The following is a 13,121-nucleotide window of genomic DNA, read 5'->3' as shown; positions in this document are numbered from 1 at the left end:
TGTGTGTGTGTGTGTGTGTGTGTGTGTGTGTGGGTGGGTGGGTGTGTGTGTGAGAGGGTCAGCGACTCAGCGTCACCTCACAGGAATCTGACTGACCCCCCCCACCCCAAAAATGAGCCGGAGCCAGGAGGAGTCTCAGTGTTTAGTCTACTGTAAACACACACACACACACACACACACACACACACACACACACACACACACACACACACACACATACACGCACACACACACACAATGAAGAGAAGGTGGAGTGTGTGTGTGTGCATCTTATCAACACATCATAACAAAAATACAAAAACTGACGCGACAGGCTGACGACAGTGTGTGTGTGTGTGTGTGTGTGTGTGTGTGTGTGTGTGTCTGTGTGTGTGTGTGTGTGTGTGTGTGTGTGTGTGTGTGTCTGTGTGTGTGTGTGTGTGTGTGTGTTTCTAAAGCCAACAGAACTCCATTTAAAAATCTCATCATTTTGTTTCTTTCTTTCATTTTGCTGAAAAATGAAAGAAAGAAAATAAAATCTGACAAGTTCTCATGAAACTGGAGTTTCATATTTTTGATAAAATCTAAATTTTAACGTGTACGAACACCCAGCAGCTCCGAAATGTCAAGAACTCCGAAATCAACAATAAAAACTGTAAAGAATCCCAATGTTAATACTAAAAATTGTAAAGAACCCAGATATAGACACAAAGTGTGATGAAGAACCTCAATATTCACACAAAAAATCATAAAGAACCTCAACTTCAGTGCTGAAAATCATAAAGAACCCATATATCAATGCTAAAATTTGTGAAGAACCAGAATATCATCCCTCCAAAATATCAAGAACCCTGATAGAACACTAAAGATCAAATTATCAAGAACCCCAGTATCAATGCTAAAAATAGTAAAGAACTTTGACATCAATGCTAAAAATTGTGCAGAACCCTTGAACCAATGTTATAAATAATCAAAAACCTCAACGGTGACAATGGAAAAGAACCCATATGACAATGCTAGAACCTTAATATCAAAGAACCTCATTAACGAGGCTAAAAATCATAAAGAACCTTAATATCAACACTAAAAGTTATGAAGAACCTGATTATGGAGGTATGTTTAAACTGACCGGTGGCAGCAGGCAGCAGCAGCAGGACACACACACACACTGTTAACGAAGCTCCACACACAGCGGCCATGTTGGATCCAGTTCACAGGTTCAAGTCCGTCACACCAACATCACCGATCCTGTCAGATTATCCAGAGACACACAGCATCTCTACCTGAAAACAAACAACAGACAAAAAGACACTTTTATTGTTAGAAAACACTTTTTATATTCAATCGGAGCACAGAATCATGTTATATAAGACTAATATCACTCTCTGCAAACCAACCAAACTCCATTTTAAAATACAGTAATTTTATCTCAAAGAACACAGGAGTTGTTGGTCGACTGCTGCCTCCATCTGTTAGTTTGTTTGTTTTTGTGGATCTTCAGTGTTTAAAAGTGTTAGTTCAGATTCACTGAAGTCACGCAACAACACAAACACAACTAACAGATGGAGGCAGCAGTCGACCAACAACTCCTGAGTTCTATGAAGTAAAATCACTGATTTTATGAATGGAGTTTGGTTGGTTTGCAGAGAGTGATATTGGTCTTATATAACGGTGGTTTCCTGTCAGAAAAGTCTTTCTGTCAGAAAGGTATTCTCAAAATCATTTATAACACAAAGAACACACAAGACTTTTTTTTCGGAAACAAGCTGACATAACATGGGTGTTAATCAAAATACACATTTTTAAACCATAATTCTTATTGATCTCGACTACACAGTCGACATGTCATGTTTGACACACAAAAATAAAAATATAAAGTTTATCAGTGCTTGAGCAGTTTTCCTGTCTTTTTAAAAGCAGGAAGTGAGACGGGGTCCTTAGGACATTATTATTTCTTAATTACACATTAATTAAAAATTAAAATTAGAAATGAATGTCCTCCCGTTGGCAGATTGATCACAGGTGGAGCGCACAGACTCCAAAATAAGACATGTGAGGACGTCCTCTTGGACTTTGATCAACATTTTATTGATCAATCAACTAACTGATTAGCAGAAAGATTATTGCCAGACTGATCACTAGTTGAAAAATAGTCTAAACTTATTTTTCAACGGACACGGTCGTCACTGGATGAAACATATTGATCTCAGAATGTTTGACCTGCTTTAATGTTCTGAAATAAACTTTATTGATCCCACACCGGGTAAAGTCACTTGTTACAGCAGTGAGGAGTCATTTTTAAAAAAGTAAAATATAAAAGGAGAATAAATATATTAATATATAAATATGTTAAATTATTAATCATATTAAACATTTTACTAAAGAGCAGATATTAGTGTTGTTTTGACAGATATTATGACTTCAACAATACTATGAAACATTTACATAAATTATTATTCGTAGTAGAATTATTATCATTATCATCATTATTATTATTTTTGTTGTTGTAAATTAAAAATCTATAAATTAAAGAGAAACTGGACTCACCGCTCTTTGTCTTTGTATTAATACATCTAATAGTGATATTTACTGATATTTATATATCACACAGCAAATATCAGTGTTGTTGTAATAAACATTAATATGAAGCTATAATAATAATCATTTTTAACTAACATATTGATCTTTCTGTGTTAATCAATGATGTCTGCCAAATCAATAATCATCTGAAGTCTGAAACTGATCAGCTGTAATATTCAGACTTCAGCATCTCTGTGACCTTCATCATCACACCTGTCTGTCACACACCTGCACACACACACACACACACACACACACACACACACACACACCTGCACACACACACACACACACCTGCACACACACACACATACACACACACACCTGCACACACACAAACACACAATACTGTATTATAATGTGTGTGTGTGTGTGTGTGCTGGTACTGATCAGATTGCCTATAACATTATTGATCACCTGTGATGTTTGCGTGCAGGTGAATGTGAGGCCACCGTGAGAGGAGAGAAGGGAGTGGCACACACACACACACACACACACACACACGGTCAGTCACAACACACGGTAACGGTGTGTGTGTGTGTGTGTGTGTGTGTGTGTGTGTGTGTGTGTGTGTGTGTGTGTGTGTTCTTACCGGGTGAGGAGGATGAGGCTCTGCAGGAGGAGATGAAGCAGCCTGTCTGTCTCTCTGTCTGTCTCTCTCTGTCTGTATCCGGGCTCTGTTCGGTTCGGCTCAGTTCGGTTCTGTTCGGTTCTGTTCGTTCCGTTCCGGACTCTCGTGTTCAGGATGGATCCGGATCAGCTGCGGCGGAACCAGAAAATCCGCAGAAATGAAGCTGCGTCCCGTTTAACTGCGTCCACACCAGACTGTCAACACCCCGTGATCAATACACACTGTACATCCGCTGCGTGCTGTCACAATAAAAGCTCCAACACCTTCGAAATAAGAGACCCAACCAGCAAACACCGTAAAGGACCCAACAGGAAGACACAGTGAGGATCCTGAATGACCCTTCAAAATAAAAGAGTCAGCCAGCTAAGACAGACACACACTGGGCATCTTTATAACACCATCAAAAAAAAGACCCGACCAGCAGACTCTTTTAGACCTTTAAAATAAAAGACCAACAGGAAGGCTCTATAACACTTTCAAAATAAAAGACTGAAACAGCTGAGACACACTGAGAATCCGGATCACACTTTGAAAATAAAAACCCCAGCATCCAGACCACTTTATACTGAAGATCTGCTTCACACTGTCAAAATAAAAGCCGTGTACGCATCCAGATCACACCTTCAAAATAAAAGCCCCACTGAGCATTGGCATTAAACCTTCAATGTACAAAATCTGCTCCTTTTTCTTTCATTATTGTGACATTTTTCAATTTTATGTAAAAACATTTGATGATTCCAGATTCAGAAATTTGAAGTTTTGCTGTGAAAATGAAAGGGTTTTTTATACTTATTAAATATTTACATTATTATTATTTTTTTTCTTTTCAAATTGTATTTTTCAAAAATGCAGGTGTTTAGTATGGAGGCTAGAGGTTTGATCTAATTTGTTGGGAGATGCAGGAGCTCCTGAGGGGGTAAATTATGGCTCATGTGTTCATTGTTACATTATGTCAGAAAGCCCTGCAGTTGTTAACAGACAGAGATGAATATGATCTCTGATCAACGCGTAGTCCACTCTTTTATTTTGAAGACACCTGTACCCCACTTCCTGTTTCGTGTGTTGCTGCCTTGAGAGAGAAAATGACTTCAGAGAGGCGCAGGGTGACGTCAGAAGAATGAGAAAAGCGAGCTGATGAGACGCGCCCTCTGCTGGTGACACTGAGCATCACGTTTCTGTTTCACCTGTAATCCAACAACAACGACGCTTCTTCTTTCTTCTTTCTTTTTTCTGCTCTCCTTTTCGTTTCGTCAAACAAACAAAGTTTCTGTCCTTTTTCACACGTCAGCAACATGTTTGTTCTCACGTTCTTGGCTTCAGTTCCAGCTCTCATCATTTCACAGTAAATATCTGCTGATTAAAAAGTAACATGGACATTTCTTAGAAATTACCCCCAAATTTCACAGTTAAGTACGTGATAATTATCAAGTATCATAACTGATCATTTCTTGTAAATTATCCTAAACTTTATTGAAAATGATCCTGACATTATTTAATAATTACATTCTGCTATTTCTAAGTAGCTATTTCTTAATAGCTTTCTTAATTTCTTTTAACACATTTCCAGGAAATGCAAAGTTAACTGAGCAGCCAAACTGATGTTTTGTTCTCAGTTCTGTTGTTTTCGGGTAAATAAATAATTATCAAGTAAATCTTTGACATTTCTTATAAATTACAGCCAAATTAATTCTATGTAATTATTTTCTGTTTCCCAGTTAGCAGTTGATGATTGTGGTTTATTTCAAAGAAAGTTCAAATATGTGAAATGATATTTACCACCTACTGACATGAGAACCACACTGACCAATCATCACACACTTACCATGAAATCTGGGGCTAATTTTCAGTTAAATTCAGAGAAATTTCAAATCTGTTGCTTTTTAATCACCACAAACTACATGAAAATGCTACATGCTATTTGCACATAATGAACCATGAAATTTGTGGCTAATTTCTAAGAAATGTCAAAATATGACTTGGTCCTTACCGCCTGTTTATCCTGAAATGATGGGAGCTGGAAGTCGAAGAGTTACCGATATCTTACACTAAAACTGTTTAAATTGAAACTCAAAGGATTCATGGATCCCTCCTAAGTCCCGCCCCTTTTGGAAACTCGGTCAACTTTGTCCTTTCCTGTTTCCTGTACTGAGATGAGGAGCGTTTCTCAATACCAAGGACGCCGAGTTCGGACTTAGCAAGTTCGATCTGGGAGTCCAGTCTCTCGAGGACGGGAGGACACAGGACGGTCATTCTGCTATTGGGACAGTAGCGTACTTGATGATGTCACCATCTCAGCTCGTCTTGGCTTACCCACTTCCAGTTATTTTCACCGTTAATGTATATTTGAAATAAAACGAAATATGATATAAAACACAACCCTGTATCTTTTGGTTTAAATGTGCGGAAAACAAATTATATCTTGTTTTACTTCAGAGACGTCAGAGCCAGCGGCAGATTTCAAAACGTCACGCCGGGATAAGGCTGTTTTAGCGGGCTAACATGTATGCTAACGTGGTCAGATGAGGCTCCAGGTGAGTCTCACAGTCGGAGGCCAGACACACCAGGCAGGACTTCAGGGCCTTCGGTTTGGTTCTGGTGCAGGTGCAGCAGGTGGACACTGTTGCTACACGGACCCTTTTTTTCCCGGATGTTCTGCTGCTGCCATTAGCAGGTTAGCTCAGTTAGCGTTCGTAGCCTCTGAGATCAATGGAGGGTTAGACAGGAAATACAGCACCTCAGGGGACGATGAACCTGTTCAGGTGGGGTCAGGTTTGAACTTAGTGACTAAATTTGTCAGTCCACGTCGTCCATAGTGTCGATGAGTCCATGAATATCTGTCTTTTGTGAAGTCCTGTGTGTTTCCCTGTGTATGAATGAACTAATTAAATGTTCAGACACATTCAGAGTCGTCATCCTTGATGTTGGTCCAGTTTGATCTGGACTGAGACCAGCTCACCAACGTTCAGCTGTTTGGTCTGCAGGAGGTTTCACACCTGTAATTTTGATTTTAATCAAAATGAAAAGTCCAAATCTGTGTTTAAAATGTCCACCAGACCGTCTGTATCCATGACAACAGCTGTCTCTTTTCACTTGTCACTGGCAAGTCTCTGATTGGACAAGAAAATACAGGCATTCAGTCTGAACTTTGATGAGTCAGAGGCATTAACTGTGGCGTGGAGGAGAGGAAACTCCACCTTTCTGGGAAGTTTTCTTGCCAACTGCCTGATAAAGATTTAAAACAAATCAATCAAATTCAAAATGCGTCGTCTCAGCGGTTGATATAAACTCGTTAACACGTGAGACGTGACGCTTCGTCGTACGGTTTGAGCAGCCTGACAGTCAGAATATGTCTGTTTGGTGCCTTCAGTTCTACAGGAGCTAAATTCATTTACGGGGCGTCGCACGCTGTAAGGACTGTAAAACCCCCTGAGCTGTGTGAACTGTCATATTGGTCTTTACAAATAAAGGTTGACTTAATTTGATTTGTCTAAATTATAAATCTTCCTGGGCAATAATTACATCCATCCATACTGTAATGCATGTTGCATTTAGGGTCTGACTGATATCAATAGTCTGATATTATTGACCATATATTGGCCAATCACAGCTTTATCAGCCTATAACAAGAAGAAGAAACACTTCTATTTCATTTAAGAGTTCAAAAGACAAAAACTAACAAAAAGGTCAAACTGTTCAAAATGTCTGATGACTCAACTTTAACATCATGATATATTTTACACCGTATTTAACGCTTCACTCGAATATTTTCCTGTTAAACATCACTGCCATCTTGTGTCTGACCGCGTACATGACGTCTCAGACGTAAAGCGTGAAGAGGGCGGCTCCGGTGACGTCAGTACGTCTGAGGTTGTTGGACTGTGGACTGTGCGGAGCTGAGCAGCGGGGAAGTTAGCTGAGCAGAGAAACATAATTCTCGACTAAATCCTCAGTTTTATTCAGGTACGTGCGCAGAAATATGACTTTAATCTCATTTCCTGCTTTGTTATGAAGTGATGAACTGATTTAAGTTCACAGACACAAAATCAGCCAGCGGTTTAAGAGCAGCTAACTTTACCTGCTAATCTCTGCACGCCCCCTCAGCATGGGACCAAACTCCACTCAGAGGTCGACCATTTTACATTTCTTTTGATTATAAATTATAAACAGACGCGGATGAGTTTCTATCGATACATTTATTGAATATTTAACGATGGGATGGACAATTCGGCATATGTTTGATTCATCTTAGAAAACTTTTCGCGTTAAAAGTTGTTGTTTTTTTGTCTGTTTCCCTGTGGACGCTGTCACTGACGTTAACGTTATCTGTGGTGGGATTTGAACCGCGTGGAAGCAGCTGAATTTGGGAGAGAGAAAGGGAACATCTATTTTTAGTCCATTATGTTGTTTGATTTATTATTGCGGAGTTAATCAAAATATTACCAAAATTCACGTATGTAATCGCAAAAGCTGCAATTCTTTGATGATGTTTTAAACAAATGTCACATCATCATGATTTTGTTAGTTTTTTGTGTGAAAATGAAAATTGTGATGCAAAAATAATCAGTCCCACAAATCTTGAATCATATCACAGAATAATCACATTATGATGTTTAATCTTATGGTGCAGCCCATTCAACCTCAGTGTTCAATATAAACATTCATGTGTGTTAAACTCCCACAATGCAACACTTCAGGTGTGCTCCTGAGATAACAGACATGTATATTAGTCATGTGATCTTAAATCTCACAGTTAACAGTTGTAAGTCTCAGTCTGACACTGAATGAGTTGTTGAAATGAATGTTGAAGTTTTATTTTGAAAGTCTATAATGAAAACTTTAAATCACGTCCAATCGGATGAGACCACAGATTCAGTCTGTTCTGTCTGTAGTTTATCTCTCAGACTACCAGATGAAAACTAAATGTTCTAATGAATTATAAAATGTTCTAAATAAAGAACTAAATGTCTTAAATAAATAACAAAAAATTTTTTATACAGATAAAAAAAAATGATCTAAATAAATAACAAAATAGCCCAAATAAATGAAATGTTTTAAATAAATAACATTTCAGTGGAGAAGTCTGGACTCGTGCTCATTGATCACTGTACAGCTAATGATGAGTTCACTGTCTGTCCTCATGTCTCTCTGCAGATCAGTGATGTCTCTCACTCAGGTGTCCTCCAACAAGTGTGCAGGAGGCTTCCAGAAAGTCTTTGAACATGAGAGGTGAGACTTGAACTCATCACACACACACACACACACACAGAGCTGTGAGGTGACAAGTGTGTGACAATGTTTGTTTATATTTCCCATCATGCAGCACTGAGCTCAAGTGTAAGATGAAGTTTGCAGTGTACCTGCCTCCCAAAGCTGAGACGGACAAATGTCCCGTCCTGTACTGGCTGTCCGGTGAGTGAACAGGCTGAAACTGGCTGAGTGTGTGTGTGTGTGTGTGTGTGTGTGTGTGTGTGTGTGTGTGTGTGTGTGAGTGTGTGTGAGTGTGTGTGTGTGTGTGTGTGTGTGTGTGTGTGTGTGTTCGGTGAAAACAAATCGATGTCGTCGTTTCTAAAGTTCACAACATGTTTTTATCCAATGAAAGATTCTCATTAATTCCATATTTTCTCCTGCTGCTGAACACAAAAAACATTTAAATTATTAAGAACTTTTTCTTCTCTATTTAAAACATTTAGTTCTTTATTTAGAATATATTGTTAAGATTGTTTTGGATATTTGTTTAGAATATTTTATTTTTTTTATTACATTCTGTTATTATTAAGAACATTTTGTTATTTATCTGGAACATTTAATTTGGGCTGCAACTAACAGTTATTTTTCAGTTGATTAATTGGTCAATTATTTTATAGATTAATTGATTAATAGTTGTTTGCCCATAAAATGTTAGAAAAAGTTGGAAAATATTAATCAAAGTCCAAGATGACGTCTTCAAATGTCTCGTTTTGTCCACAACTCAAAGATCATCAGTTTCCTGTCAGAGACGAGGAAAGAAACCAGAAAATATTCACATTTAAGAAACTGAAATCAGAGAATTTACTTTTTCTTTAAAAAATATTTGTTTCTCAGCTAATTAGATCATTTTATTTATTCAAAACGTTTTTATCATGATTTTTTTTTCCAATTATTTATTTAAACATATGATAATTTATCTGTTTAGATTTAGTGTCAGCGACAGACATCCTGTCTGTCTCGACTCGTCCATCTGTCAGTGTGTTTGAGCTGAAGTCGTCGTCCTCAGTCGTCTCTGTGTCTCCGCAGGTTTGACGTGTACGGAGCAGAACTTCATCACTAAAGCTGGCAGTCAGCTTCCTGCTGCAGAGCACGGCATCATCATCGTCGCTCCGGACACCAGCCCACGTATGAACAAACACACACAGTAAAACAAACGCACCTTCATCAGTGTGTGTTCCAGTTAGCAGCTGGTTCCTGTGTGGAACCAAACTGTCTCAATCAATAAATCAACAGGGAAACATAATATTGGACTAATAATCGATCAGTCGTTGCAGCTTCATTCAGTTCTGTGAATGAAATCCAGCACATCGACACTCGGCTGACAGACTTCTCTCTCTCATGTTTTATTGGTTGACTGCTAAAAGAAAGATCGAGTAACCTGATTGGCCGATGTTCCTTCATTCTGATATTTCCCATCATGCATCAGGTGGCTGTAACATCGAGGGCGAGGATGAGAGCTGGGATTTTGGCACTGGGGCCGGTTTCTATGTCGACGCCACGCAGGATCCCTGGAAGACGAACTACCGCATGTACTCGTACGTCACCGAGGAGGTGCGTTAGATTCATTCACCTGCTCGCATCAGAAACTCACTTTTAAACTCCACTTTCAGCTCATCACTGTCCTGGATGATCTCTGTCCCTCTGTCTCCGTCTCTCAGCTGCCCAAACTGATCAATGCTAACTTCCCCACCGACCCGGACAGGATGTCCATCAGCGGCCACTCCATGGGTGGACACGGCGCGCTCATCTGTGCCCTGAAGAACCCTGGGAAATACAAGGTACCACAGCTCACTGAGCAACAGGTTTTATATTCTAACGCTTTATAAAGGGTTTGCTGTGTGTAGCTGACGCGCTGCACCAGCAGTGTCTTTCACACTTAACACTCACATGATGTTATTTGTCCTTTTGTCCATAGAGTGTCTGAGACAAACAGTATGATGATGACAATGTGTCCTCCTCCTCCTCCTCGTGTGTCTCCTGCAGGCCGTCTCTGCGTTCGCTCCCATTTGTAACCCGATTCAGTGTCCGTGGGGACAGAAGGCCTTCGCAGGATACCTGGGTCCCGACAGGTCCACCTGGGAGGTAAGACACTGTCTTTGGTCTTCATGGTGGACTCTGGTCCTCCACTCGTCCCTGAAACTGAATGATGATGATTCATCTGCAGCTGATAAATGATCACATGACGACTCCTCCTCTTCTTCTTCTCCCTCTCAGGCGTACGATGCCACGGTGTTGGCAGGTTCGTACTCTGGTCCTCAGCTGGACATCCTGATCGATCAGGGTCGTGACGATCAGTTCCTGTCAGCCAGTCAGCTGCTGCCCGACAACCTGATCGCCGTCTGCTCTGAGAGGAAGATCCCGGTGGTCTTCAGACTGCAGCCGGTATGTTCCTGTAGAACGTCTCGTTGATTCAGAATATATTTAAAGAACTGTTCTCTTCAGTTTGTTTCCACACAGACACTCTGTCTGCTCTGTTTCCTCAAAATACAAGTCACATTCTGGATTCTTCACCTGCAGGATCAGCTGATCAATAACCATCCATAGATCATGTCTCGAGTCTGCAAACCAAACAATATTCAACTAACAAAATAAAGCTGAGACAAACTGGAAAATGTCAAACATCAGTTGATTGATTCATGAGTCTTCTAATCCACAAGACAATTTGAGTTTTTTTTTTTTTTTTGCATTTGTGTATTTCAGGTACTCTGATGATGAACTAGGTTCTGTTAAAAAATGGCTACTCGTCCAGAAAAGGCACAGTGTGTATCGTGGTTTACTGAAACAAAGTCGGATACGCAGACTCAGTGAAACTGCAGGATTAAGTCTGGACAACTGTCTGGCAGCAGTACGGATGGACATTGAACGATTAAAGGCTTGTCTTACACGATCGATGTTTTCTTCAGATGTCCTTGGTTGTCCTCTCCTCCCTTTATCCAGCACTGTCCCCGTCTTCATAAATGTCTTGTGCCATGCACGAATTGAAGGATGGATGTCTTCCACACTTAATACCTGTAGTTTCACTGAGTCTGCGTATCCGACTTTGTTTCAATAAAAGACGATACACACTGTGCCTTTTCTGGACGAGTAGCCATTTTTTAACAGAACCTAGTTCATCAACAGGTACCTGAAATACACAAATGCAATGTGATTAAAAACTTTGATAACCTCTGAGTACATAGAACTAATCTGATTAACATATCTCATCAACTGCTTTTGTAATAATTTTTTTCAGTTGTAAAGAGACTGTGGACGTCCGTCTACGTTTAACCTGATTTTCATTTTCTACATTAAAACACTGACGAGCTGTCGTCTGTCTGACTTTGCTGATTAAAAACATCCAGGGTCGGGTCGGGTCGGGTCGGGTCATTCATCCCGGGTGAGAGGGGCTGCAGCCCCGCCTAGTGGTGGGCGGCTGCATGACACCGTAGAGGCGACAGTTAACTGAAATTGTACATGAATAAAATATTGATAAATAGTTTCTGGTGCCGACGTTTAATCATGTTGTCGACTAATCGCTCACTTCCCTCGTGTAGATGTGCTGCTGTGTGACTCTGCTGCCGTTTCTCCTCCTGCAGGGTTACGATCACAGCTACTTCTTCATCTACTCCTTCATGAACGACCACATCAAACATCACGCCAAGTACCTCAACGCCTGAACCGTCCGCCGCCGCACAACACGACCGGCTCACTTTGACCTGCGGCTCAGACCAGTCACAACCTTTGATGTTTCTTTTCCTACAGAACTGGCCTTCATAAGATGAGTCCTGTTGCCTGGTAACCAGATAATAAAATAATAAAATCAGTCAGTTTGATCAGAACAAAACGTCTGTTTTTTTTTATTTTAAATATCAGTTTAGTGGTCAGAGCTTCGGTTCTCAGACTGAGTTTGTTAAATATCAGATGAAATGTTGGTCTGTTGTTGTTGCAGGATGCTGTCAGTACCTTTCAGAATAAAAGTCTTGGTTATTCACTGTGGTGTTTGATTCTTAATGAAGTTTGTTGCAGAAACAATAATAATGTGACATTTATAGTTCAGTATGTGGAGACGTGATGCTCACAATGTAAAATCTGTTGTTTCAACATGAGTGAAAGAACGGTCTTAAATTTTTAAGTTGAGTTAAAAAATCAGATTTGTTCTTCAGACTTCACCTCAGTGTTGTTGTCTAAACGTCTTCAGTTCGGTTCATTTGTTCACTGATTAAACTTCTTAGGCTCGTTGTTCAAACAAGCAAATTTATTTCAACTTAATTTTTAAAAAGTCATGTTCATTCATGTTCATGTGAATTAAATGAATTAGTTAAATTCTCCAGCAGTTTTTTGAACTTAAACTTTAATTTCAACACAACTAATGTGGCTTGTTGTGTTAATTTTGTCCATTTTATTTATATTTGTACGTTTATTTTCAGTTGTTGCAATTATTACTTTATTAGTTATTTAACTTAATTTAGAATCACACTTAGAAAAATGCATTTAAAATAATTTCAATTGAGAAAATGATTTCTCAAAATAAGTGATAATAAATGATTGAACCAAGTTTGTTTCAGAGGGAAAACCGACTAACATTAAACCAGTTTATTAGTTTCCATTAAAGTCTCAGTAAAGACTGAATTATTGTCCTCCAGAAAATCTATAACTGTTCGTATTTATGTGACGAGATCCTTGTTTTAAAATGATGATTGTCTGA

At 39.4% G+C, this 13,121-nt stretch overlaps 2 protein-coding genes across 2 annotated transcripts in view; one reads left to right on the top strand and one right to left on the bottom strand.

Moving 5' to 3' along the window:
* The window catches only part of LOC146323385 (bone morphogenetic protein receptor type-2-like), a 25,005-nt gene extending 21,619 nt beyond the window's left edge, over positions 1–3,386 (bottom strand). Inside the window, exons 1-2 of the mRNA XM_084725577.1 lie at positions 3,152–3,386; positions 1,109–1,262 (exon numbers count right to left, since the gene is read on the bottom strand). Of these exons, the coding sequence (XP_084581703.1) occupies positions 1,109–1,178 (70 nt within the window). The 5' untranslated portion in view covers positions 1,179–1,262; positions 3,152–3,386. The remainder of the gene's footprint in view (positions 1–1,108; positions 1,263–3,151) is intronic.
* A 3,645-nt stretch (positions 3,387–7,031) lies between these two features.
* esd (esterase D/formylglutathione hydrolase) lies at positions 7,032–12,407 on the top strand. Its single transcript, XM_084724209.1, has 9 exons — positions 7,032–7,150; positions 8,342–8,416; positions 8,511–8,599; positions 9,464–9,562; positions 9,864–9,988; positions 10,096–10,215; positions 10,421–10,519; positions 10,652–10,819; positions 12,013–12,407. Exons 2-9 carry the CDS (start codon positions 8,349–8,351, stop codon positions 12,091–12,093), a joined length of 849 nt encoding a protein of 282 aa, XP_084580335.1. The 5' UTR covers positions 7,032–7,150; positions 8,342–8,348; the 3' UTR covers positions 12,094–12,407.
* Positions 12,408–13,121: the final 714 nt, after the last annotated feature.

Source organism: Lutjanus erythropterus, chromosome 8 (assembly GCF_056507025.1).
Source record: "Lutjanus erythropterus isolate fLutEry1 chromosome 8, fLutEry1.hap2, whole genome shotgun sequence".
Classification (NCBI taxonomy): Eukaryota; Metazoa; Chordata; class Actinopteri; order Lutjaniformes; family Lutjanidae; genus Lutjanus; species Lutjanus erythropterus.
This window is presented reverse-complemented; position numbering and strand designations above follow the sequence as displayed.

Bases quoted from the DNA above. Each gene is read 5' to 3' on its own strand.
- esd (XM_084724209.1), top strand. From the start codon at position 8,349: ATGTCTCTCACTCAGGTGTCCTCCAACAAGTGTGCAGGAGGCTTCCAG. The intron at 8,417-8,510 runs GTGAGACTTGAA...CCCATCATGCAG, and splicing joins AAAGTCTTTGAACATGAGAG to CACTGAGCTCAAGTGTAAGA. The intron at 9,563-9,863 runs GTATGAACAAAC...ATCATGCATCAG, and splicing joins CGCTCCGGACACCAGCCCAC to GTGGCTGTAACATCGAGGGC.